Source organism: Pieris brassicae, chromosome 7, assembly GCF_905147105.1.
Source record: "Pieris brassicae chromosome 7, ilPieBrab1.1, whole genome shotgun sequence".
NCBI lineage: Eukaryota > Metazoa > Arthropoda > Insecta > Lepidoptera > Pieridae > Pieris > Pieris brassicae.
In genome coordinates, this window is record NC_059671.1 from 2,831,602 (window position 1) to 2,859,593 (window position 27,992).

The 27,992-nt window shown below is 32.8% G+C and overlaps 3 protein-coding genes across 7 annotated transcripts; all 3 read right to left on the reverse strand.

The window, feature by feature from the left end:
- Window positions 1–495: 495 nt before the first annotated feature.
- Window positions 496–3,670, reverse strand: LOC123712185 (leucine--tRNA ligase, cytoplasmic-like). 3 transcript variants are annotated; one of them, XM_045665172.1, is made up of 4 exons: window positions 3,463–3,670; window positions 2,619–2,828; window positions 1,468–1,669; window positions 496–735 (listed from the first exon to the last, which is right to left on the reverse strand). In XM_045665172.1, the coding sequence occupies exons 2-4, from the start codon at window positions 2,757–2,759 to the stop codon at window positions 527–529; spliced, it is 552 nt and encodes a 183-aa protein (XP_045521128.1). In that variant the 5' UTR covers window positions 2,760–2,828; window positions 3,463–3,670; the 3' UTR covers window positions 496–526. The 3 variants fall into 3 exon arrangements, with proteins under 3 accessions (XP_045521128.1, XP_045521129.1, XP_045521130.1); XM_045665173.1 differs by lacking the exon at window positions 3,463–3,670 and adding an exon at window positions 3,069–3,140; XM_045665174.1 differs by lacking the exon at window positions 3,463–3,670 and adding an exon at window positions 2,924–3,052.
- A 7,752-nt stretch (window positions 3,671–11,422) lies between these two features.
- LOC123712179 (leucine--tRNA ligase, cytoplasmic-like) lies at window positions 11,423–22,090 on the reverse strand. Of its 3 annotated transcripts, none has more exons than XM_045665166.1 (6): window positions 21,938–22,090; window positions 21,274–21,397; window positions 14,441–14,550; window positions 13,613–13,822; window positions 12,398–12,632; window positions 11,423–11,662 (listed from the first exon to the last, which is right to left on the reverse strand). In XM_045665166.1, the coding sequence occupies exons 1-6, from the start codon at window positions 21,938–21,940 to the stop codon at window positions 11,637–11,639; spliced, it is 708 nt and encodes a 235-aa protein (XP_045521122.1). In that variant the 5' UTR covers window positions 21,941–22,090; the 3' UTR covers window positions 11,423–11,636. The 3 variants fall into 3 exon arrangements, with proteins under 3 accessions (XP_045521122.1, XP_045521121.1, XP_045521120.1); XM_045665165.1 differs by having other exon boundaries at window positions 14,441–14,524; window positions 21,248–21,397; XM_045665164.1 differs by lacking the exons at window positions 21,274–21,397; window positions 21,938–22,090 and adding an exon at window positions 15,215–15,517 and having other exon boundaries at window positions 14,441–14,674.
- A 3,181-nt stretch (window positions 22,091–25,271) lies between these two features.
- Window positions 25,272–27,963, reverse strand: LOC123712178 (leucine--tRNA ligase, cytoplasmic-like). The gene is made up of 4 exons (XM_045665163.1): window positions 27,767–27,963; window positions 26,927–27,136; window positions 25,813–26,014; window positions 25,272–25,511 (listed from the first exon to the last, which is right to left on the reverse strand). Exons 1-4 carry the CDS (start codon window positions 27,941–27,943, stop codon window positions 25,303–25,305), a joined length of 798 nt encoding a protein of 265 aa, XP_045521119.1. The 5' UTR covers window positions 27,944–27,963; the 3' UTR covers window positions 25,272–25,302.
- Window positions 27,964–27,992: the final 29 nt, after the last annotated feature.

Consider the following 27,992-nt stretch of genomic DNA (forward strand, 5'->3'; position numbering starts at 1 on the left):
ATGTTAAACATTTTTATGTGAATAAACGTTTATATGTTATTTAAATATAATATAAAATTGCAGCTCTTTTATTTTTTAACCCATTATAACTCCTTGCGACTATATAATCAAATTTTAATAAAACATTTAACATGAGATACACACACATACACATAATGCGATGAGACAGAAATGAACAAAACGTAAATCTATAGCTCTTCTGATGGCAATATTATATTTCGTCATGAAATACTTTATGCAGATGCATATACATTCGCAAAATGCTTACTTACACATTGATGTGCCTAAAGGCATGTTGGAAATTCACAACTGTATTCAGTGCTTACAACAAATAAACTAACCAATAAATTTCTAAACTTAACCGTAAAAACAAAGATTATTTTTTTAATAAAATTGTACAAAGAATTTTAGAAACTTTTCTTACGTTTCTTACCACTTTTCGAAGTATTAAAATCTCGAAACAAATAAAGGACTAACAAAATAAAATACTTATTATAAAAATAAATAAATATATTTCTGAAAACAATCACTTATCATAAGTATACACAAACTGTAAGCCGACGTCAATATTCGTTCCGTTCTGAACGAGTCCTATACGCGACGCTTCCACGTGTACGCGTATACCATCGCCATTGACGAGTTCCGCGCATTTTGTCACGTGATCGCCTGCTACTGGAATCTTGCGAGGACCTAACGCCGGATCAAGATATCGCCACAGCTTTAGAGCATTTATGTCTGAAAGTTAATAAAAAATATTTTCAGGGTTTTCAATTTAATTATATAAATATAATAGTTATTTAACTAAATTAAAGATTTAAGCTTGCGCCTGGTAGATATACCACACACACTACAGCGAGGAAATGCTGCCACAGGGACCAAATTTGTTTTAATTTTCTATTTATTCGTTTTGAATTATTATTATTAATACTATGCATGTTAAAAATATTGTAAATACTGTATTTGTGTGTTTAAAATAAATTGTATTTTAAATTTACATAATAATAGTTATTTCTTACTATCGTAATCAAATAATTTGAAAGTAAACTAACGTATACATAATAATTAACACACAATACATAGCAAGACAATTAAAAAATTACAGCTGACTGCTTCATACTTCCCAGCAATAGATGGCCTATATATAACCTTTATATCAAATTTATTTGACAAGTTCATGTAGCAGTCGCTGAACGCGACTGCTGTGAAGAAACGTCGAGTTGTCTAAAAAATTGCGTTTATATTTTAATAAAACGAACTTTATCAAATTTTACTTTCATTATTTCATTACACAAAAATATTATATTATTTTAATACAAACAAACACAGAAATTCTCCCATTTGCTTTTAAGCCACAAACACTCTGTCAATCCAAGTGAATCCTTAGAGAATATTTCCTAGAATAGTTAAAACACTGGACCCACTGAAAATGACATAAGCTTGGATTTATTTTAACCATTTTTTACTAACCTTTAATAGCCTTAATCTCTTTAGCGATCTTGGCTTTAATCTTCTCAACCGTATCCCCATCTACCAGGGTCACAGAAATGGTAAACAATCCACTCATCGGTGTGGGCTTGGTGAAGGTCACTGTAAGTCCAGGCGCACAGTCTTCTATCGTTTTTTCTGGAGTATCAGGACTGTCTGTATGTTTGACTTCGATTGCGTCAAGCTGTTGATTCAGAAAATTATACAATAATCCAATTATTTAAACAAATCTCCGATGACGTATAAAGTCTTGTAACAAATTGTTTTTTTTAGACGATCTGTATACAATAAACTGTCCGTTTTGGTTAACGACAAGTTCAAACGTGTTTTGGGTAGAATTGTTTTACGTACGCAGTGAATATTATTGATTTATCTTCAATTATGTTATAATTACTAGAAATTTGTAATTTTCACGTAACAAGAGAACACGAGTTTTAACTAAATATTATCAAAGACTTTTAATCGAAAATAAAAATGCTGTGATTTGGCAAAGACCTACCAGAATCAACAACAGTCTTAACTGTTATAAAAGCAAAGAAAATAGGTCTTCAGGCGGCATTCGACGACGCCTACGATAAAATAACTTCGGTTTATGTTATTTTATTCATAGTAATGTAAATTGTTTTTTATATTTTAACGTATGTATGTCAATTTATATCCTGTTTGTCCTAATTATGTGGTTCAAATAAAATAAAAACATTTTTCTTCTTAATTCTTGTTTTCTTTAGGTCCCGATTACAAACATACTAAAAATTCAAAATGGAACCCCGACATAGCAGCCTATCGCTTAAGTCCGGTATATAACTGTATGCATTAATAAAATATTCAAAACTTTAAAAATGTTACTAATGCGTTAAATGATTATTTAAATTGTCAAAGAATTATTTTGGTCCTTCGAAACAGACTAAGCTATAAAAAATTAACTTCATAATAAATACTCGAAGTAATATGAACATTAATATCGCATCGTTAGTTTTATTAATTTACCTGCTTAAATAATATAAATACAATGTAATTGTAGATTATTTAAGCTAGCCAATCTTGATATCTTTTCATATAAACATATTATATTTTCTACTGATAATATAAATAATTTATACGAAGCAGTAAATATTAAGCCTACAAATACTTACATCCAAAGTATTCAGCAGATATTGTTTGTTATCTTCAAGCAGTTGGGCCTCATCAAAGGGCAAGGCAACAGAGAGTGCTTCGGGACCAATCTTTTGTAGATTATCTCTTGTGGCTTGAACGAATGGCATCACTCTTTTCATATATTTTTTAAGATCGTTTATAGCAGAAAGTTTTGTTGATAATACTTTGTTATCGGGGAGACCTGAAGGCTGCAATCATAATGATTTGATGTTGAATATATATATATATATATATATATATAAATATGGTATAAAATAAACAGTTTTTATATAATTTTTTATACCAATAAGCGTTACGAGGTTAGAACTAATAAGTTACTATTTAAATAATTTTCACAAATATAACTTTTCGTTATTATTGCCATTAAAAAACTTAGACGAAGACGTTAATGTGTTTTCTAACTTCCCGTCAAGCTTTCGTCAACTCACTTTAACTGGATATATTTTTATATTTCCTTTTAATTGTAATTTGAATAAATTAATTCCCAACTAATTTTTGTGTGTATATAAAGTTTGACATGTTTTTTTTAATCTCATTTTTGTTAATTCTTTACAATGTTTGACAATGCCAATGGCAGTATAAACTTTGAGGTCTTAGCCACAGATTTCTATCTCTTTCGTGACCGTATGTTTTTTCTAATAGACAAGTAGTCGATCAGACTTCGGCCGGTTTTCACAATGTACGTTCACCGTACGAGCGAGTGTTAAATACGCACATAGACAAAGGGATAATCGCACGCTAATCTTAAATTGCTTTGCACAATGTTTGAGGACACAATAAATAAATCAAGCGAAACTAATTACGTTATAACAGTATAGTTACCCCATTTAACTCCTTGAGCGTACTCAAAATGATATGTTGCCACTTCGGGTCCTCGGGTCCCACTCCTTAGCGACCCATATCACCGTCTTATTCGGCTTCCGCTCCGGTTTGGGCGCTTCGCCTTTTTTAGGCTTTCGGACTGCGCAGTGATTCTTGAGGTAGATACGGAAAGAATGGGCGGCCTCCATTAAATAGTTACTGGCTTTCATTGCCAATATATCAATGTCACCCGCTTTTTTTTCTAGCTGATCGGAAGAAATGTAGGCCAATTATTCAAGAAGGAAGTGTTCATACTAAATCTACCAGCGATGAATGTACCTAAAGAGAAACCGCGTAGCGCCGTCGAATCAGCCGAAGGGGCGGGGCTTGACAAACTATTCGCCAACGGGCCCACATAACGTACGACTACGTACGTTAATTTGCGGGTAATAACCGCGTTGTGATTTAAGTTAAAGCCGCACTCGAGTTTTTTCCGCGATTTAAACTAAATGCTAGACTAATACTTATATTGAAATTAGTATAAAATAATATCGCAGAAAAAAGCCGTAGTGCGGCTGTTACAGAATGAATTGAGCTTTTACATATGTATATGTCCCTGTTAATTATGAAATGATTAGAAAATTGCAACATTATATCGTATTTTTATGTCAACAAATAAGTTCCGAGACGATTTTTATGTTAATTGATTTATTTTAACCTAATTTTATCAGAATGTTTTCATTAAAAATTGCTTAGTTTAGCTATTGTTGTCGTTTAAAGGAAATAAATCTTACCTACCATGGATATTCTAGTATGTTTTAAATCTCAGTACATTCTGTAATCAATGTCAAAATCTCGTCTTATTCATAAACCTTTGGTAAAGGATTTTTGTCAGATATTTTATATAATGACATGGGTTTATGGATAAGGTCCATTCGACAATAGATAACTATTTGGCCGCAATTATGGCAACAATGGTGTCTAGTTAAATTTGGTTTATTTTTTAACTTGTGGAGTTTATTCTCGAATATTCTAATTGTATGGAATTATTAACACCTGCACTCTGAACTTACTAAAAAACTACTACTATATACTATAGGACCATTATAGACGCTTCTTAGTAGTTCTATAAAATTCAATACTCTATCGAAAAGCTTATTTGACAGATGACAGTGAAAAATAAAGTATTGTTAAGAGTAATCTATCTAAAACATGACTTTAAAAGGCGTTAAAGAGTAAAAGCACTGGTATAATAATAATTTATCTAAAAAAAACACAGTTAAAATATAGATTTTTATATGTCAGTTACGCGACACAGAACAGATTAGTCGAATCGACAATGACGTATGCATGTTAATAATATCTTGTTTAATATTAATACTATCATGAAGTTTTATTTGCTGGTTTTTTTATAGATTCATAATACGTATTTATGTGAGTAAAAATCTCAATAATTCCTCATGTGTTTACAAGTGAGTCATGCGACGCCATCTTGGCCAGAAAAAACATTTTGGCGCGTTTATGATAATAATAATTGAATTTGTATTTTAGTGAATATTACGCTGAAATGGTTTTTAAAATCTTGTCAAATATCTCGGTGTTATTTAGAAGCAGGTGAACTCGTGCCAGCAGTCTTAACAATACTTTGGTAGATTCAGGTGTTAAAAAGTCTAGGTAAAGCAAGCTAACCAATTAATTATGAGTATTCGAGGATTTACTTAATTTTAGAGGTAAATGCGAACGCGAATATGGAAAAGTATTAGGAACTATACGGCGACAGAGCGCATTAAAATTAAATATATAAATGTTTTATTTACTTAGAACATAGATTTTACATAGATCTTCAATTTTAACGATAAATTCGTACTTTTGAATTTTTTTTAATATGAAGGCGAAGCCAATCTTGGGATTTCATTCATTTATGTATATAAGTGTGATTTGATTGATATTTTTTTTAAACTGAATGTATGTTTTAGTTTTATATATCACATGAACGTTCCTATAAAAATAATACCGTTGATTATATTACTAGACACATGATGAGATTTCTATGTAAAATGTGTGAACACGTATGTATTTTAAAAGTTGTACGCCATAGATAAATAAATTCGCAAAAAATATTCAAATTAAGAATTCCATTAATTTTTTTTTATATATATAATAATTATTTAACAAAACAGGAATATAAAAGTTATTGCTTGATTCTAATCAGATATAGTTATGTCAGTAAAGAGGCCTGATTCTCGTGACTGGAAGGACTTTTCTAAATAACATAATCATTTTTTACTTTATTGCTTTAATGTTGCATGACCATGAATGCCAAGAGCGGAGTTTTCACAGCATTTCTATTATTTATGTTATAAGAAGTGTTTTATGGCAATAAAAAGTCTTTATAGTACGCAAACCTGCGTGAATGGATGAAGGGTTTGTCTAAGTCAATATTGGTGAAATTTTTTGTGGCCATTTCTTTTAGGTTGTAGCACGTGTTTTGTGTATGTTTTTTTTTGGTTCTATTTAGTGCCTTTTTCACAATAGACATATTTATGGTATCGTGAGAAACACAAAGACTGAGTTACGACCTAAATGCTACTTTATGATCCTTATTTACGACATTCCAAAATATATTTTCTTACTTATTAAGCAAGAATTTTATTCAAAGTCAAAGGCAGTTACAATTTTTCACTCATGTTTGTCGCCTCGAAATAGTAGATTAATTTTGCATTTTAAATAAATTTAGTAATACAATGGAATCTCTATAACTCGAATGTCAAGGGAAATGCTAACGAGATTTTCAACTTAACAAGAACTTAGATACATATGATTTGACTGCTGAAATTTCGACATACGAAGCCGCGATTTCTATGTGTATTTTTCCATTTGTAGAGTCGAATTTGAATCACAATTCAAATAAGTTTTGTTGTATATATTTTTACATATTAATGAAGTAAACTGTACACTAAACAAATCCGTTATTTTGATTTAAACTATGTACAATGACAATAACAATACTCCGAACCCCGAACATTCTTTTTAATTGTTATTATTTCGGGGAATGCCAAGTAAGACGTCAATATATTTTATTAACTCCGACTTGTCCGTTTTTAGAGAGTATAAATATGTATTATCAATATTTCGTAGGGAAATAACATTTTGTTCGAGTAGCAACGTCTAAATAATTCGAGATACCGTACACTTAAAAGGTTCAGCGGAAAGGAATGGCAATTTTTTTGCGACTCACTGAGGATGTCGATTTAACGAGGTGCGAGTTATACAGATTACACTGTATTTTGTTTAATCAAATTGTTTGTGGTAAATCAAGGATCAGCCCTAAATCACAGCTATGGAAATCGTTTTTTTTATATGTGTTTGTATTATATAAGTGTGTAAATATTGGATTATTTAGGTATTTCGCGTTCGCATAGCCTGCGACCGCCGGGGATCGCCGCCATATCGTTTTCGCGATGTTAAACATTTTTATGTGAATAAACGTTTATATTGTTACGAAGACGGGTCGACTACAATGTTTCTAGATTTTTCCACTAGTTAGAGAACTTTTCAGCAGGCTGAAATATGATTTCTGACCGTTTCAGGAGAGGCTCAATCACATATTAGTTAATTGTAATTTTCATAATGTTACCCTAGTTTTCAGGAAGCTGAAACCTTTTTTCAGTCGGTTTCAGAACATGTGTAGTCGAGTGGTGCAGTTTTCAGGAGACCCGTTTTCAGGCGTTTCCAGGCCTAGTTATACCCCTTTGATGAAGGAATATTCTAGACCGAACTTTCTAGGTGTGAGACAAGGACGAAATGATACGAGAGAGAGAGAGAGAGAAGATCAGAACTTTCTCGAAACTAGACGAGCACTCTAGAACGCCGTACGACAAGGACGGAGCAACGTGCGAAAGAGACAAAGAGTGCGAACGTTCTAGAATTGTGCAATCGCTACTCAGTAGCAAGCCCGCCTAGAAAGTTCTCGAATATTGTTTAGAATTATTCCCAGGGATATATAAGCGAGCCGAAACGCGACTAGTCACTTAGTTTTGAATGCGATAACAAGAGCGAAACACCGAAGCGATAAAGTGCGAATAAAGTGAATATAAGTGATAAATTACAGTGAAAAGTGTGCATAAGTGAAGTAATTAGTGATTGTTTTGTGTGTGTAATTAGTGCATCTCTGCGGTTAATTTGTGCCCATAAATTCCTCATTGATTTACCAAGAAATAAACCCTTGAATAAATCTACGGCATTTTCTATCCGATCCCCTAGCTCGTAACATTTTGGTGTCAGAAGTGGGATAGAAACATGCCAATTACTCCAAGGGAGAATCAAGAGGAGTCTGTGGCAGAGTCTTCAGCTGCGGAGGGAGTGCAGACAAGGGCGCAATCAGCACGCGACGCCGCCCGGCGACAAAGTTTCGATGCAAACCGCGGGATGGGTGAAAGTAACGATGGCAACATCCTCCTTGCTCTGCAGCAAATGATGGAAGCACAGGCACGCCGTCAAGAAGAACAGACACGACAAATGATGGAAGAACAGGCACGCCGTCAGGAAGAACAGACACGCCAAATGATTGAAGAACAGACACGCCGGCAAGAAGAACAGGCATGCCGTCAGGAAGAACAGGCACGCCGTCAAGAAGAACAGGCACGCCGTCAAGAAGAACAGGCACGCCGTCAGGAAGAACAGACAAAACAAATGATGGAAGAACAGGCACGCCGTCAAGAAGAACAGGCACGCTGTCAAGACGAACATACACGCCAAATGATGGAAGAACAGGCTCAGACACGTCGCATGATAGAGGAGCAGGCACGACGTCAAGAGGAGCAGGCTCGCCGTATAGGAGAAAAACTTTGTGACCTGAAAATACAGGTAGATGAAAAGATCGAGAATTTGGAATCCAAGCAGGATAAACGTATCCTTGGATTAGAAAATGAAATCCAATGCCTGAAGACCTCTGGTGTTGTCACGACTGTAGCACCACCTGGAAATGTGAAAGTGCCTCCCTTTGATGGTACATCTTCTTGGGGCGCGTACAAGCTTCAATTTGAGACTGTAGCACAGTCAAACGGGTGGACTGACGATCAAGCAGTTACCGCCCTTATTCTGGGATTGCGAGACGAAGCCCTCTCCATATTAGATACCAAGAAAGGTAAGGTGACGTTGAAGCAACTGCTAGATGCCCTGGAATCACGGTATGGAGACGCACATTTAGAACACGTTTACAGGGCTCAATTGAAAGATAGAATACAGCAGACAAATGAAAGTTTGCAAAAATGGGGACTTGAAATAGAGAAGCTGGTAAGGAAGGCCTACGCATCCTCACCAGATGTTGCAGACAAGATGCTGGTTCAAGCTTTTGTCGACGGTATTCGAGACCGTGAAATTCGAATGGCTGTGAACCTCGGTCACCATAAGGAACTTAAGGATGCTCTTGCCCATGCGTTGGAGGTGGAAGCATTTTGCAAGGATCATCGACCTAACCGCATTAGGGCTGTCACGGAAAAAGCTAAGTGTCAACGAGGGCCAACCTGTTACACCTGTGGGGAAGTAGGGCACATGAGGTTTTCATGCCCTAAGAAAGACTTCCGAGGTGATGTGAAGGTTAGACGTGGGAATACCTTAGTTATCGAAGGAGAAGTCAATGGAACTAAGTGTAACCTAACACTCGATACTGGAGCTTCACGAACAGTGATCAGATATCAGCTTTTGAAGACATTTTATAAAAGCCCTTCTAGAGGAATTGTACAGCTTGTGACGGCAACAGGTCAGCGCATAACCGATCGAGGAGAAGGTATCGCAACCTTCAAGATTGGTGGAAGTTTTTACAGACATAAAGTTGTTCTTGCTGACATAGTAGATGACTGTATAATCGGTTTGGACTTTATGAAGTTCTATAAGTGTAAGATAGATCTAGAAAAAGGAATGTTCAAGTGTGGAAAACAGGAAGTTTACTTTAAAGGTAACCGTTCAAAAAGTGGTTATGACGCCTGTAGAGTAATCAATGTGGACGGACAGGCTAATAATCAACAAGAGTGGAACACAGTTCAAACAGTTCCGGATAACTATACGGAAGCCCTGTCAATACTTCTATCAAAAGCAGAGGGGCAGTTAAAGAAATTTTCTGACATGTTATCAACCCATGAAAGAGAGCTAAGAAGGAGTTCAGATGTAGTGTCTCAAAGACCGTGCGATAAAGTTAACGAACAGGATGGAAGGGATAATGACCACGTGAGGTTACTAAGAACAGATACCATAAGTCCAGATTGGTGTGGGAAATTAATTCAGGAAGAGCAACATCAAGATTCTGACATTAAACCCATTCTGGACTGGATGAAATCTTCAGCTGTCAAGCCGCAATGGAGTAAAGTTGCATCTACAAGGAACACTACTAAGAGTTACTGGGCTCAATGGGATAGTTTAGTTCTACATAATGGAGTGTTATGTCGCAAATTGAAAAATGCTCAAGGCGATCATTTGCAGTTTGTTGTGCCAAGATTCAAGGTTCGCGACATATTAGAAATGTGTCATAGTGACTTGTCTAGTGGACATTTAGGAGTAAAACGGACTCTTATGAAGGTTAAGGAAATGTTTTATTGGATACATTATCGTGAAGATGTAGAAGACTGGATCAAGAAATGTAGAGCTTGTGCAGCTGTTAAGGATCCGCAGACTCGATGGGAAAAGATAATGGCCACCTATAAAGGGAGTAATGATGCTCGGGACGAGCATGTCTAAGGAGGGGGTAGTGTTACGAAGACGGGTCGACTACAATGTTTCTAGATTTTTCCACTAGTTAGAGAACTTTTCAGCAGGCTGAAATATGATTTCTGACCGTTTCAGGAGAGGCTCAATCACATATTAGTTAATTGTAATTTTCATAATGTTACCCTAGTTTTCAGGAAGCTGAAACCTTTTTTCAGTCGGTTTCAGAACATGTGTAGTCGAGTGGTGCAGTTTTCAGGAGACCCGTTTTCAGGCGTTTCCAGGCCTAGTTATACCCCTTTGATGAAGGAATATTCTAGACCGAACTTTCTAGGTGTGAGACAAGGACGAAATGATACGAGAGAGAGAGAGAGAAGATCAGAACTTTCTCGAAACTAGACGAGCACTCTAGAACGCCGTACGACAAGGACGGAGCAACGTGCGAAAGAGACAAAGAGTGCGAACGTTCTAGAATTGTGCAATCGCTACTCAGTAGCAAGCCCGCCTAGAAAGTTCTCGAATATTGTTTAGAATTATTCCCAGGGATATATAAGCGAGCCGAAACGCGACTAGTCACTTAGTTTTGAATGCGATAACAAGAGCGAAACACCGAAGCGATAAAGTGCGAATAAAGTGAATATAAGTGATAAATTACAGTGAAAAGTGTGCATAAGTGAAGTAATTAGTGATTGTTTTGTGTGTGTAATTAGTGCATCTCTGCGGTTAATTTGTGCCCATAAATTCCTCATTGATTTACCAAGAAATAAACCCTTGAATAAATCTACGGCATTTTCTATCCGATCCCCTAGCTCGTAACAATATGTTATTTAAATATAATATAAAATTGCAGCTCTTTTATTTTTTAACCCATTATAACTCCTTGCGACTATATAATCAAATTTTAATAAAACATTTAACATGAGATACACACACATACACATAATGCGATGAGACAGAAATGAACAAAACGTAAATCTATAGCTCTTCTGATGGCAATACTATATTTCGTCATTAAATACTTTATGCAGATGCATATACATTCGCAAAATGCTTACTTACACATTGATGTGCCTAAAGGCATGTTGGAAATTCACAACTGTATTCAGTGCTCACAACAAATAAACTAACCAATAAATTTCTAAACTTGACCGTAAAAACAAAGATTATTTTTTTAATAAAATTGTTCAAAGAGTTTTAGAAACTTTTCTTACGTTTCTTACCACTTTTCGAAGCATTAAAATCTCTAAACAAATAAAGGACTAACAAAATAAAACACTTATTATAAAAATAAATAAATATATTTCTGAAAACAATCACTTATCATAAGTATACACAAACTGTAAGCCGACGTCAATATTCGTTCCGTTCTGAACGAGTTCTATACGCGACGCTTCCACGTGTACGCGTATACCATCGCCATTGACGAGTTCCGCGCATTTTGTCACGTGATCGCCTGCTACTGGAATCTTGCGAGGACCTAACGCCGGATCAAGATATCACCACAGCTTTAGAGCATTTATGTCTGAAAGTTAATAAAAAATATTTTCAGGGTTTTCAATTTAACTATATAGATATAATAGTTATTTAACTAAATTAAAGATTTAAGCTTGCGCCTGGTAGATATACCACACACACTACAGCGAGGAAATGCTGCCACAGGGACCAAATTTGTTTTAATTTTCTATTTATTCATTTTGAATTATTAATATTAATACTATGCATGTTAAAAATATTGTAAATACTGTATTTGTGTGTTTAAAATAAATTGTATTTTAAATTTACATACAAATAGTTATTTCTTACTATCGTAATCAAATAATTTGACAGTAAACTAACGTATACATAATAATTAACACACAATACATAGTGAGACAATTAAAAAATTACAGCTGACTGCTTTATACTTCCCAGCAATAGATGGCCTATATCAAATTTATTTGACAAGTTCATGTAGCAGTCGCTGACCACGACTGCTGTGAAGAAACGTCGAGTTGTGTAAAAAATTGCGTTTATATTTCAATAGAACTAACTTTATCAAATTTTACTTGCATTATTTATTTACACACAAATATTATATTATTATAATACAAACAAACACAGAAATTCTCCCATTTGCTTTTAAGCCACAAACACTCTGTCAATCCAAGTGAATCCTTAGAGAATATTTCCTAGAATAGTTAAAACACTAATCCACTGAAAATGAGTATTACTGGTGACTATAACTTTGGATTTATTTTAACCAATTTTTTTTACTAACCTTTAATAGCCTTAATCTCTTTAGCGATCTTGGCTTTAATCTTCTCAACCGTATCCCCATCTACCAGGGTCACAGAAATGGTAAACAATCCACTCATCGGTGTGGGGTTGGTGAAGGTCACTGTAAGTCCAGGTACCGCAATAAAGTTGACATGTGGACTACCAGGCGCACAGTCTTCTATCGTTTTTTCTGGAGTATCAGGACTGTATGTATGTTTGACTTCGATTGCGTCAAGCTGTTGATTCAGAAAATTATACAATAATCCAATTATTTAAACAAATCTCCGATGACAGATAAAAAGTTTTGTAATAAATTGATTTTTTTTTTAGACTATCTGTATACAATAAAGTACAGGTTTTTCGTTTACCCATTCTACTGTCCGTTTTGGTTAACGACAAGTTCAAACGTGTTTTGGGTAGAATTGTTTTACGTACGCAGTGAATATTATTGATTTATCTTTAATTATGTTATAATTACTAGAAATTTGTAATTTTCACCTAACAAGAGAACACGAGTTTTAACTAAATATTATCAAAGACTTTTAATCGAAAATAAAAATGCTGTGATTTGGCAAAGACCTACCGGAATCAACAACAGTCTTAACTGTTATAAAAGCAAAGAAAATAGGTCTTCAGGCGGCATTCGACGACGCCTACGATAAAATAACTTCGGTTTATGTTATTTTATTCATAGTAATGTAAATTGTTTTTATATTTTAACGTATGTATGTCAATTTATATCATGTGTTTGTCCTAATTATGTGGTCCAAATAAAAAAAAACATTTTTCTTTTTAATTCTTGTTTTCTTTAGGTCCCGATTACAAACATACTAAAAATTCAAAATGGAACCCCGACATAGCAGCCTATCGTTTAAGTCCGGTGTATAACTGTATGCATTAAGAAATATTCAAAACTTTAAAAATGTTACTAATGCGTTAAATGATTATTTAAATTGTCAAAGAATTATTTTGGTCCTTCGAAACAGACTAAGCTATAAAAAATTAACTTCATAATAAATACTCGAAGTAATATGAACATTAATATCGCATCGTTACTTTTATTAATTTACATGCTTAAATAATATAAATACAATGTAATTGTAGATTATTTAAGCTAGCCCATCTTGACATCTTTTCATATAAACATATTATATTTTCTACTGATAATATAAATAATTTATACGAAGCAGTAAATATTAAGCCTACAAATACTTACACCCAAAGTATTCAGCAGATATTGTTTGTTATCTTCAAGCAGTTGGGCCTCATCAAAGGGCAAGGCAACAGAGAGGGCTTCGGGACCAATCTTTTGTAGATTATCTCTTGTGGCTTGAACGAATGGCATCACTCTTTTCATATATTTTTTAAGATCGTTTATAGCAGAAAGTTTTGTTGATAATACTTTGTTATCGGGGAGACCTGAAGGCTGCAATCATAATGATTTGATGATTATATACATATATATATATGGTATAAAATAAACAGTTTTTATATAATTTTTTATACCAATAAGCGTTACGAGGTTAGAACTAATAAGTTACTATTTAAATAATTTTCACAAATATAACTTTTCGTTATTATTGCCATTAAAAACTTAGACGAAGACGTTAATGTGTTTTCTAACTTCCCGTCAAGCTTTCGTAAACTCACTTTAACTGGATATATTTTTATATTTCCTTTTAATTGTAATTTGAATAAATTAATTCCCAACTAATTTTTGTGTGTATATAAAGTTTGACATGTTTTTTTTAATCTCATTTTTGTTAATTCTTTACAATGTTTGACAATGCCAATGGCAGTATAAACTTTGAGGTCTTAGCCACAGATTTCTATCTCTTTCGTGACCGTATGTTTTTTCTAATAGACAAGTAGTCGATCAGACTTCGGCCGGTTTTCACAATGTACGTTCACCGTACGAGCGAGTGTTAAATACGCACATAGACAAAGGGATAATCGCACGCTAATCTTAAATTGCTTTGCACAATGTTTGAGGACACAATAAATAAATCAAGCGAAACTAATTACGTTATAACAGTATAGTTACCCCATTTAACTCCTTGAGAGTACTCAAAATGATATGTTGCCACTTCGGGTACTCCTTAGCGACCCATATCACCGCCTTATTCGGCTTCCGCTCCGGTTTGGGCGCTTCGCCTTTTTTAGGCTTTCGGACTGCGCAGTGATTCTTGAGGTAGATACGGAAAGAATGGGCGGCCTCCATTAAATAGTTACTGGCTTTCATTGCCACTATATCAATGTCACCCGCTTTTTTTTCTAGCTGATCGGAAGAAATGTAGGCCTATTATTCAAGAAGGAAGTGTTCATACTTAATCTACCAGCGATGAATGTACCTAAAGAGAAACCGCGTAGCGCCGTCTAATCAGCCGAAGGGGCGGGGCTTGACAAACTATTCGCCAACGGGCCCACATAACGTACGAGTACGTACGTTAATTTGCGGGTATTAATACCATAACCGCGTTCTGATTTAAGTTAACGCCGCACTCGAGTTTTTTCCGCGATTTAAACTAAATGCTAGACTAATACTTATATTGAAATTAGTATAAAATAATATCGCAGAAAAAAGCCGTAGTGCGGCTGTTACAGAATGAATTGAGCTTTTACATATGTATATGTCCCTGTTAATTATGAAATGATTAGAAAATTGCAACATTATATCGTATTTTTATGTCAACAAATAAGTTCCGAGACGATTTTTATGTTAATTGATTTATTTTAACCTAATTTTATCAGAATGTTTTCATTAAAAATTGCTTAGTTTAGCTATTGTTGTCGTTTAAAGGAAATAAATCTTACCTACCATGGATATTCTAGTATGTTTTAAATCTCAGTACATTCTGTAATCAATGTCAAAATCTCGTCTTATTCATAAACCTTTGGTAAAGGATTTTTGTCACATATTTTATATAATGTCCATTCGACAATAGATAACTATTTGGCCGCAATTATGGCAACAATGGTGTCTAGTTAAATTTGGTTTATTTTTTAACTTGTGGAGTTTATTCTCGAATATTCTAATTGTATGGAATTATTAACACCTGCACTCTGAACTTACTAAAAAGCTACTACTATAGGACCATTATAGACGCTTCTTAGTAGTTCTATAAAATTCAATACTCTATCGAAAAGCCTATTTGACAGATGACAGTGAAAAATAAAGTATTGTTAAGAGTAATCTATCTAAAACATGACTTTAAAAGGCGTTAAAGAGTCAGTAACGCGACACAGAACAGATTAGTCGAATCGACAATGACGTATACATGTTGATAATATCTTGTTTAATATTAATACTATCATGGAGTTTTATTTGCTGGTTTTTTTATAGATTCATAATACGTATTTATATGAGTAAAAATATCAATAATTCTTCATGTGTTTACAAGTGAGTCATGCGACGCCATCTTGGCCAGAAAAAACATTTTGGCGCGTTTATGATAATAAGAATTGAATTTGTATTTTAGTGAATATTACGCTGAAATGGTTTTTAAAATCTTGTCAAATATCTCGGTGTTATTTAGAAGCAAGTGAACTCGTGCCAGCAGTCTTAACAATACTTTGGTAGATTCAGGTGTTAAAAAGTCTAGGTAAAGCAAGCTAACCAATTAATTATGAGTATTCGAGGATTTACTTAATTTTAGAGGTAAATGCGAACGCGAATATGGAAAAGTATTAGGAACTATACGGCGACAGAGCGCATTAAAATTAAACATATAAATGTTTTATTTACTTAGAACATAGATTTTACATAGATCTTCAATTTTAACGATAAATTCGTACTTTTGAATTATTTTTAAAATTTTAAGGCGATTTTCATTCATTTATGTATATAAGTGTGATTTGATTGAATTCTTTTTTTTAACTGAAAGTACGTTTTAGTTTTATATATCACATGAACGTTCCTATAAAAATAATACCGTTGATTATGTTATTAGACACATGATGAGATTTCTATGTAAAATGTGTGAACACGTATGTATTTTAAAAGTTGTACGCCATAGATAAATAAATTCGCAAAAAATATTCAAATTAAGAATTCCATTAAATTTTTATATATGTATAATAATTATTTAACAAAACAGGTATATAAAAGTTATTGCTTGATTCTCATCAGATATAGTTATGTCAGTAAAGAGGCCTGATTCTCGTGACTGGAAGGGTTCTAAATAACATAATCATTTTTTACTTTATTGCTTTAATGTTGCATGACCATGAATGCCAAGAGCGGAGTTTTCACAGCATTCAAATGCATTTATATTATAAGAAGTGTTTTATGGCAATAAAAAGTCTTTATAGTACGCAAACCTGCGTGGATGGATGAAGGGTTTGTTTGTTCGGTTTTTACTAGTAACTAAGTCAATATTGGTGAAATTTTTTGTGGCCATTTCTTTTAGTTTTTTGGTTCTATTTAGTGCCTTTTTCACAATAGACATGTTTATGGTATCGTGAGAAACACAAAGACTGAGTTACGACCTAAATGCTACTTTATGATCCTTATTTACGACATTCCAAAATATATTTTCTTACTTATTAAGCAAGAATTTTATTCAAAGTCAAAGGTAGTTACAATTTTTCACTCATGTCGCCTCGAAATAGTAGATTAATTTTTTTAACAAGAACTTAGATACATATGATTTGACTGCTGAAATTTCGACATACAAAGCCGCAATTTCTATGTGTATTTTTCCATTTGTAGAGTCGAATTTGAATCACAATTCAAATAAGTTTTGTTGTATATATTTTTACATATTAATGAAGTAAACTGTACACTAAACAAATCCGTTATTTTGATTTAAACTACGTACAATGACAATAACAATACTCCGAACCCCGAACATTATTTTTAATTGTTATTATTTCGGGGAATGCCAAGTAAGACGTCAATATATTTTATTAACTCCGACTTGTCCGTTTTTAGAGAGTATAAATATGTATTATCAATATTTCGTAGGGAAATAACATTTTGTTCGAGTAGCAACGTCTAAATAATTCGAGATACCGTACACTTAAAAGGTTCAGCGGAAAGGAATGGCAATTTTTTTGCGACTCACTGAGGATGTCGATTTAACGAGGTGCGAGTTATACAGATTACACTGTATTTTGTTTAATCAAATTGTTTGTGGTAAATCAAGGATCAGCCCTAAATCACAGCTATGGAAATCGTTTTTTTATATGTGTTTGTATTATATAAGTGTGTAAATATTGGATTATTTAGGTATTTCGCGTTCGCATAGCCTGCGACCGCCGGGGATCGCCGCCATATCGTTTTCGCGATGTTAAACATTTTTATGTGAATAAACGTTTATATGTTATTTAAATATAATATAAAATTGCAGCTCTTTTATTTTTTAACCCATTATAACTCCTTGCGACTATATAATCAAATTTTAATAAAACATTTAACATGAGATACACACACATACACATAATGCGATGAGACAGAAATGAACAAAACGTAAATCTATAGCTCTTCTGATGGCAATACTATATTTCGTCATTAAATACTTTATGCAGATGCATATACATTCGCAAAATGCTTACTTACACATTGATGTGCCTAAAGGCATGTTGGAAATTCACAACTGTATTCAGTGCTCACAACAAATAAACTAACCAATAAATTTCTAAACTTGACCGTAAAAACAAAGATTATTTTTTTAATAAAATTGTTCAAAGAGTTTTAGAAACTTTTCTTACGTTTCTTACCACTTTTCGAAGCATTAAAATCTCTAAACAAATAAAGGACTAACAAAATAAAACACTTATTATAAAAATAAATAAATATATTTCTGAAAACAATCACTTATCATAAGTATACACAAACTGTAAGCCGACGTCAATATTCGTTCCGTTCTGAACGAGTTCTATACGCGACGCTTCCACGTGTACGCGTATACCATCGCCATTGACGAGTTCCGCGCATTTTGTCACGTGATCGCCTGCTACTGGAATCTTGCGAGGACCTAACGCCGGATCAAGATATCACCACAGCTTTAGAGCATTTATGTCTGAAAGTTAATAAAAAATATTTTCAGGGTTTTCAATTTAACTATATAGATATAATAGTTATTTAACTAAATTAAAGATTTAAGCTTGCGCCTGGTAGATATACCACACACACTACAGCGAGGAAATGCTGCCACAGGGACCAAATTTGTTTTAATTTTCTATTTATTCATTTTGAATTATTAATATTAATACTATGCATGTTAAAAATATTGTAAATACTGTATTTGTGTGTTTAAAATAAATTGTATTTTAAATTTACATACTAATAGTTATTTCTTACTATCGTAATCATATAATTTGACAGTAAACTAACGTATACATAATAATTAACACACAATACATAGTGAGACAATTAAAAAATTACAGCTGACTGCTTTATACTTCCCAGCAATAGGTGGCCTATATATAACCTTTATATCAAATTTATTTGACAAGTTCATGTAGCAGTCGCTGACCACGACTGCTGTGAAGAAACGTCGAGTTGTGTAAAAAATTGCGTTTATATTTCAATAGAACTAACTTTATCAAATTTTACTTGCATTATTTATTTACACACAAATATTATATTATTATAATACAAACAAACACAGAAATTCTCCCATTTGCTTTTAAGCCACAAACACTCTGTCAATCCAAGTGAATCCTTAGAGAATATTTCCTAGAACAGTTAAAACACTAATCCACTGAAAATGAGTATTACTGGTATATATAACTTTGGATTTATTTTAACCAATTTTTTTTACTGACCTTTAATAGCCTTAATCTCTTTAGCGATCTTGGCTTTAATCTTCTCAACCGTATCCCCATCTACCAGGGTCACAGAAATGGTAAACAATCCACTCATCGGTGTGGGGTTGGTGAAGGTCACTGTAAGTCCAGGTACCGCAATAAAGTTGACATGTGGACTACCAGGCGCACAGTCTTCTATCGTTTTTTCTAGAGTATCAGGACTGTATGTATGTTTGACTTCGATTGCGTCAAGCTGTTGATTCAGAAAATTATACAATAATCCAATTATTTAAACAAATCTCCGATGACAGATAAAAAGTTTTGTAATAAATTGATTTTTTTTTTAGACTATCTGTATACAATAAAGTACAGGTTTTTCGTTTACCCATTCTACTGTCCGTTTTGGTTAACGACAAGTTCAAACGTGTTTTGGGTAGAATTGTTTTACGTACGCAGTGAATATTATTGATTTATCTTTAATTATGTTATAATTACTAGAAATTTGTAATTTTCACCTAACAAGAGAACACGAGTTTTAACTAAATATTATCAAAGACTTTTAATCGAAAATAAAAATTCTGTGATTTGGCAAAGACCTACCGGAATCAATAACAGTCTTAACTGTTATAAAAGCAAAGAAAATAGGTCTTCAGGCGGCATTCGACGACGCCTACGATAAAATAACTTCGGTTTATGTTATTTTATTCATAGTAATGTAAATTGTTTTTATATTTTAACGTATGTATGTCAATTTATATCATGTGTTTGTCCTAATTATGTGGTCCAAATAAAAAAAAACATTTTTCTTTTTAATTCTTGTTTTCTTTAGGTCCCGATTACAAACATACTAAAAATTCAAAATGGAACCCCGACATAGCAGCCTATCGTTTAAGTCCGGTGTATAACTGTATGCATTAAGAAATATTCAAAACTTTAAAAATGTTACTAATGCGTTAAATGATTATTTAAATTGTCAAAGAATTATTTTGGTCCTTCGAAACAGACTAAGCTATAAAAAATTAACTTCATAATAAATACTCGAAGTAATATGAACATTAATATCGCATCGTTACTTTTATTAATTTACATGCTTAAATAATATAAATACAATGTAATTGTAGATTATTTAAGCTAGCCCATCTTGACATCTTTTCATATAAACATATTATATTTTCTACTGATAATATAAATAATTTATACGAAGCAGTAAATATTAAGCCTACAAATACTTACACCCAAAGTATTCAGCAGATATTGTTTGTTATCTTCAAGCAGTTGGGCCTCATCAAAGGGCGAGGCAACAGAGAGGGCTTCGGGACCAATCTTTTGTAGATTATCTCTTGTGGCTTGAACGAATGGCATCACACTTTTCATATATTTTTTAAGATCGTTTATAGCAGAAAGTTTTGTTGATAATACTTTGTTATCGGGGAGACCTGAAGGCTGCAATCATAATGATTTGATGATTATATACATATATATATGGTATAAAATAAACAGTTTTTATATAATTTTTTATACCAATAAGCGTTACGAGGTTAGAACTAATAAGTTACTATTTAAATAATTTTCACAAATATAACTTTTCGTTATTATTGCCATTAAAAACTTAGACGAAGACGTTAATGTGTTTTCTAACTTCCCGTCAAGCTTTCGTAAACTCACTTTAACTGAATATATTTTTATATTTCCTTTTAATTGTAATTTGAATAAATTAATTCCCAACTAATTTTTGTGTGTATATAAAGTTTGACATGTTTTTTTTAATCTCATTTTTGTTAATTCTTTACAATGTTTGACAATGCCAATGGCAGTATAAACTTTGAGGTCTTAGCCACAGATTTCTATCTCTTTCGTGACCGTGTGTTTTTTCTAATAGACAAGTAGTCGATCAGACTTCGGCCGGTTTTCACAATGTACGTTCACCGTACGAGCGAGTGTTAAATGCGCACATAGACAAAGGGATAATCGCACGCTAATCTTAAATTGCTTTGCACAATGTTTGAGGACACAATAAATAAATCAAGCGAAACTAATTACGTTATAACAGTATAGTTACCCCATTTAACTCCTTAAGAGTACTCAAAATCATATGAATCTTCCGCTCCGGTTTGGGCGCTTCGCCTTTTTTAGGCTTTCGGACTGCGCAGTGATTCTTGAGGTAGATACGGAAAGAATGGGCGGCCTCCATTAAATAGTTACTGGCTTTCATTGCCACTATATCAATGTCACCCGCTTTTTTTTCTAGCTGATCGGAAGAAATGTAGGCCAATTATTCAAGAAGGAAGTGTTCATACTTAATCTACCAGCGATGAATGTACCTAAAGAGAAACCGCGTAGCGCCGTCTAATCAGCCGAAGGGGCGGGGCTTGACAAACTATTCGCCAACGGGCCCACATAACGTACGAGTACGTACGTTAATTTGCGGGTATTAATACCATAACCGCGTTCTGATTTAAGTTAACGCCGCACTCGAGTTTTTTCCGCGATTTAAACTAAATGCTAGACTAATACTTATATTGAAATTAGTATAAAATAATATCGCAGAAAAAAGCCGTAGTGCGGCTGTTACAGAATGAATTGAGCTTTTACATATGTATATGTCCCTGTTAATTATGAAATGATTAGAAAATTGCAACATTATATCGTATTTTTATGTCAACAAATAAGTTCCGAGACGATTTTTATGTTAATTGATTTATTTTAACCTAATTTTATCAGAATGTTTTCATTAAAAATTGCTTAGTTTAGCTATTGTTGTCGTTTAAAGGAAATAAATCTTACCTACCATGGATATTCTAGTATGTTTTAAATCTCAGTACATTCTGTAATCAATGTCAAAATCTCGTCTTATTCATAAACCTTTGGTAAAGGATTTTTGTCACATATTTTATATAATGTCCATTCGACAATAGATAACTATTTGGCCGCAATTATGGCAACAATGGTGTCTAGTTCAATTTGGTTTATTTTTTAACTTGTGGAGTTTATTCTCGAATATTCTAATTGTATGGAATTATTAACACCTGCACTCTGAACTTACTAAAAAGCTACTACTATAGGACCATTATAGACGCTTCTTAGTAGTTCTATAAAATTCAATACTCTATCGAAAAGCCTATTTGACAGATGACAGTGAAAAATAAAGTATTGTTAAGAGTAATCTATCTAAAACTAGACTTTAAAAGGCGTTAAACAGTAAAATCACTGGTATAATAATAATTTATCTAAAAAAAACACAGTTAAAATATAGATTTTTATATGTCAGTTACGCGACACAGAACAGATTAGTCGAATCGACAATGACGTATACATGTTAATAATATCTTGTTTAATATTAATACTATCATGGAGTTTTATTTGCTGGTTTTTTTTATAGATTCATAATACGTATTTATATGAGTAAAAATCTCAATAATTCCTCATGTGTTTACAGTGAGTCATGCGACGCCATCTTGGCCAGAAAAAACATTTTGGCGCGTTTATGATAGTAAGAATTGAATTTGTATTTTAGTGAATATTACGCTGAAATGGTTTTTAAAATCTTGTCGGTGTTATTTAGAAGCAGGTGAACTCGTGCCAGCAGTCTTAACAATACTTTGGTAGATTCAGGTGTTAAAAAGTCTAGGTAAAGCAAGCTAACCAATTAATTATGAGTATTCGAGGATTTACTTAATTTTAGAGGTAAATGCGAACGCGAATATGGAAAAGTATTAGGAACTATACGGCGACAGAGCGCATTAAAATTAAACATATAAATGTTTTATTTACTTAGAACATAGATTTTACATAGATCTTCAATTTTAACGATAAATTCGTACTTTTGAATTTTTTTTTAATATGAAATCTTGGGATTTCATTCATTTATGTATATAAGTGTGATTTGATTGAATTCTTTTTTAAACTGAACGTATGTTTTAGTTTTATATATCACATGAACGTTCCTATAAAAATAATACCGTTGATTATATTACTAGACAGATGATGAGATTTCTATGTAAAATGTGTGAACACGTATGTATTTTAAAAGTTGTACGCCATAGATAAATAAATTCGCAAAAAATATTCAAATTAAGAATTCCATTAATTTTTTTTATATATATAATAATTATTTAACAAAACAGGAATATAAAAGTTATTGCTTGATTCTCATCAGATATAGTTATGTCAGTAAAGAGGCCTGATTCTCGTGACTGGAAGGACTTTTCTAAATAACATAATCATTTTTTACTTTATTGCTTTAATGTTGCATGACCATGAATGCCAAGAGCGGAGTTTTCACAGCATTCAAATGCATTTATATTATTTATGTTATAAGAAGTGTTTTATGGCAATAAAAAGTCTTTATAGTACGCAAACCTGCGTGGATGGATGAAGGGTTTGTCTAAGTCAATATTGGTGAAATTTTTTGTGGCCATTTCTTTTAGTTTTTTGGTTCTATTTAGTGCCTTTTTCACAATAGACATATTTATGGTATCGTGAGAAACACAAAGACTGAGTTACGACCTAAATGCTACTTTATGATCCTTATTCACGACATTCCAAAATATATTTTCTTACTTATTAAGCAAGAATTTTATTCAAAGTCAAAGGCAGTTACAATTTTTCACTCATGTTTGTCGTCTCGAAATAGTAGATTGATTTTGCATTTTAAATAAATTTAGTAATACAATGGAATCTCTATAACTCGAATGTCAAGGGAAATGCTAACGAAATTTTCAACTTAACAAGAACTTAGATACATATGATTTGTCTGTTGAAATTTCGACATACGAAGCCGCGATTTCTATGTGTATTTTTCCATTTGTAGAGTCGAATTTGAATCACAATTCAAATAAGTTTTGTTGTATATATTTTTACATATTAATGAAGTAAACTGTACACTAAACAAATCCGTTATTTTGATTTAAACTACGTACAATGACAATAACAATACTCCGAACCCCGAACATTCTTTTTAATTGTTATTACTTCGGGGAATGCCAAGTAAGACGTCAATATATTTTATTGACTCCGACTTGTCCGTTTTTAGAGAGTATAAATATGTATTATCTATATTTCGTAGGGAAATAATATTTTGTTCGAGTAGCAACGTCTAAATAATTCGAGATACCGCACACTTAAAAGGTTCAGCGGAAAGGAATGGCAATTTTTTTGCGACTCACTGAGGATGTCGATTTAACGAGGTGCGAGTTATACAGATTACACTGTATTTTGTTTAATCAAATTGTTTGTGGTAAATCAAGGATCAGCCCTAAATCACAGCTATGGAAATCGTTTTTTTTATATGTGTTTGTATTATATAAGTGTGTAAATATTGGATTATTTAGGTATTTCGCATTCGCATAGCCTGCGACCGCCGGGGATCGCCGCCATATCGTTTTCGCGATGTTAAACATTTTTATGTGAATGAACGTTTATATGTTATTTAAATATAATATAAAATTGCAACTCTTTTATTTCTTAACCCATTATAACTCCTTGCGACTATATAATCAAATTTTAATAAAACATTTAACATGAGATACACGACCAAGTCTGTCCGACTGCTGTAAAGCACTCGTAATCGATTTTTACTTTAACCTTATTTTCTACCATTACAGTTACTAACGTAAAACTAATTCGATAGAAAGTAAAAAAATATCATCACAATGCGAATCTAGTGTTATACTCAATATGTCGGTGTTTTACGCAATATGTGTGTGTGTTTAAGTGTGCGCAATTACCATATATAAATTATTTAAAGCGATTTTTTTTGGTTTATTTGAATTCTTGATTACTAATGTGATGAGACAGAAATGAACAAAACGTAAATCTATAGCTCTTCTGATGGCAATACTATATTTCGTCATTAAATACTTTATGCAGATGCATATACATTCGCAAAATGCTTACTTACACATTGATGTTCCTAAAGGCATGTTGGAAATTCACAACTGTATTCAGTGCTCACAACAAATAAACAAACCAATAAATTTCTAAACTTAACCGTAAAAACAAAGATTATTTTTTTAATAAAATTGTACAAAGAATTTTAGAAACTTTTCTTACGTTTCTTACCACTTTTCGAAGCATTAAAATCTCTAAACAAATAAAGGACTAACAAAATAAAACACTTATTATAAAAATAAATAAATATATTTCTGAAAACAATCACTTATCATAAGTATACACAAACTGTAAGCCGACGTCAATATTCGTTCCGTTCTGAACGAGTTCTATACGCGACGCTTCCACGTGTACGCGTATACCATCGCCATTGACGAGTTCCGCGCATTTTGTCACGTGATCGCCTGCTACTGGAATCTTGCGAGGACCTAACGACGGATCAAGATATCGCCACAGCTTTAGAGCATTTATGTCTGAAAGTTAATAAAAAATATTTTCAAGAGGTGTGTAAAAAATTGCGTTTATATTTCAATAGAACTAACTTTATCAAATTTTACTTGCATTATTTATTTACAAATACACAAATATTATAATTATTATAATACAAACAAACACAGAAATTGTCCTATTTGCTTTTAAGCCACAAACACTCTGTCAATCCAAGTGAATCCTTAGAGAATATTTCCTAGAATAGTTAAAACACTAATCCACTGAAAATGAGTATTACTGGTGACTATAAGCTTGGATTTATTTTAACCAATTTTTTTTACTAACCTTTAATAGCCTTAATCTCTTTAGCGATCTTGGCTTTAATCTTCTCAACCGTATCCCCATCTACCAGGGTCACAGAAATGGTAAACAATCCACTCATCGGTGTGGGGTTGGTGAAGGTCACTGTAAGTCCAGGCGCACAGTCTTCTATCGTTTTTTCTGGAGTATCAGGACTGTCTGTATGTTTGACTTCGATTGCGTCAAGCTGTTGATTCAGAAAATTATACAATAATCCAATTATTTAAACAAATCTCCGATGACGTATAAAGTCTTGTAACAAAATGTTTTTTTTAGACGATCTGTATACAATAAACTGTCCATTTTGGTTAACGACAAGTTCAAACGTGTTTTGGGTAGAATTGTTTTACGTACGCAGTGAATATTATTGATTTATCTTCAATTATGTTATAATTACTAGAAATTTGTAATTTTCACGTAACAAGAGAACACGAGTTTTAACTAAATATTATCAAAGACTTTTAATCGAAAATAAAAATGCTGTGATTTGGCAAAGACCTACCAGAATCAACAACAGTCTTAACTGTTATAAAAGAAAAGAAAATAGGTCTTCAGGCGGCATTCGACGACGCCTACGATAAAATAACTTCGGTTTATGTTATTTTATTCATAGTAATGTAAATTGTTTTTATATTTTAACGTATGTATGTCAATTAATATCCTGTTTGTCCTAATTATGTGGTTCAAATAAAATAAAAACATTTTTCTTCTTAATTCTTGTTTTCTTTAGGTCCCGATTACAAACATACTACCGACATACCGGTATATAACTGTATGCATTAATAAAATATTCAAAACTTTAAAAATGTTACTAATGCGTTAAATGATTATTTAAATTGTCAAAGAATTATTTTGGTCCTTCGAAACAGACTAAGCTATAAAAAATTAACTTCATAATAAATACTCGAAGTAATATGAACATTAATATCGCATCGTTAGTTTTATTAATTTACCTGCTTAAATAATATAAATACAATGTAATTGTAGATTATTTAAGCTAGCCAATCTTGATATCTTTTCATATAAACATATTATATTTTCTACTGATAATATAAATAATTTATACGAAGCAGTAAATATTAAGCCTACAAATACTTACATCCAAAGTATTCAGCAGATATTGTTTGTTATCTTCAAGCAGTTGGGCCTCATCAAAGGGCAAGGCAACAGAGAGTGCTTCGGGACCAATCTTTTGTAGATTATCTCTTGTGGCTTGAACGAATGGCATCACTCTTTTCATATATTTTTTAAGATCGTTTATAGCAGAAAGTTTTGTTGATAATACTTTGTTATCGGGGAGACCTGAAGGCTTCAATCATAATGATTTGATGTTGAATATATACATATAAGTATGGTATAAAATAAACAGTTTTTATATAATTTTTTATACCAATAAGCGTTACGAGGTTAGAACTAATAAGTTACTATTTAAATAATTTTCACAAATATAACTTTTCGTTGTTATTGCCATTAAAAAACTTAGACGAAGACGTTAATGTGTTTTATAACTTCCCGTCAAGCTTTCGTCAACTCACTTTAACTGGATATATTTTTATATTTCCTTTTAATTGTAATTTGAATAAATTAATTCCCAACTAATTTTTGTGTGTATATAAAGTTTGACATGTTTTTTTTAATCTCATTTTTGTTAATTCTTTACAATGTTTGACAATGCCAATGGCAGTATAAACTTTGAGGTCTTAGCCACAGATTTCTATCTCTTTCGTGACCGTATGTTTTTTATAATAGACAAGTAGTCGATCAGACTTCGGCCGGTTTTCACAATGTAACGTACATACAGTAAACCGTACGAGCGAGTGTTAAATGCGCACATAGACAAAGGGATAATCGCACGCTAATCTTAAATTGCTTTGCACAATGTTTGAGGACACAATAAATAAATCAAGCGAAACTAATTACGTTATAACAGTATAGTTACCCCATTTAACTCCTTGAGAGTACTCAAAATCATATGTTGCCACTTCGGGTACTCCTTAGCGACCCATATCACCGCCTTATTCGGCTTCCGCTCCGGTTTGGGCGCTTCGCCTTTTTTAGGCTTTCGGACTGCGCAGTGATTCTTGAGGTAGATACGGAAAGAATGGGCGGCCTCCATTAAATAGTTACTGGCTTTCATTGCCAATATATCAATGTCACCCGCTTTT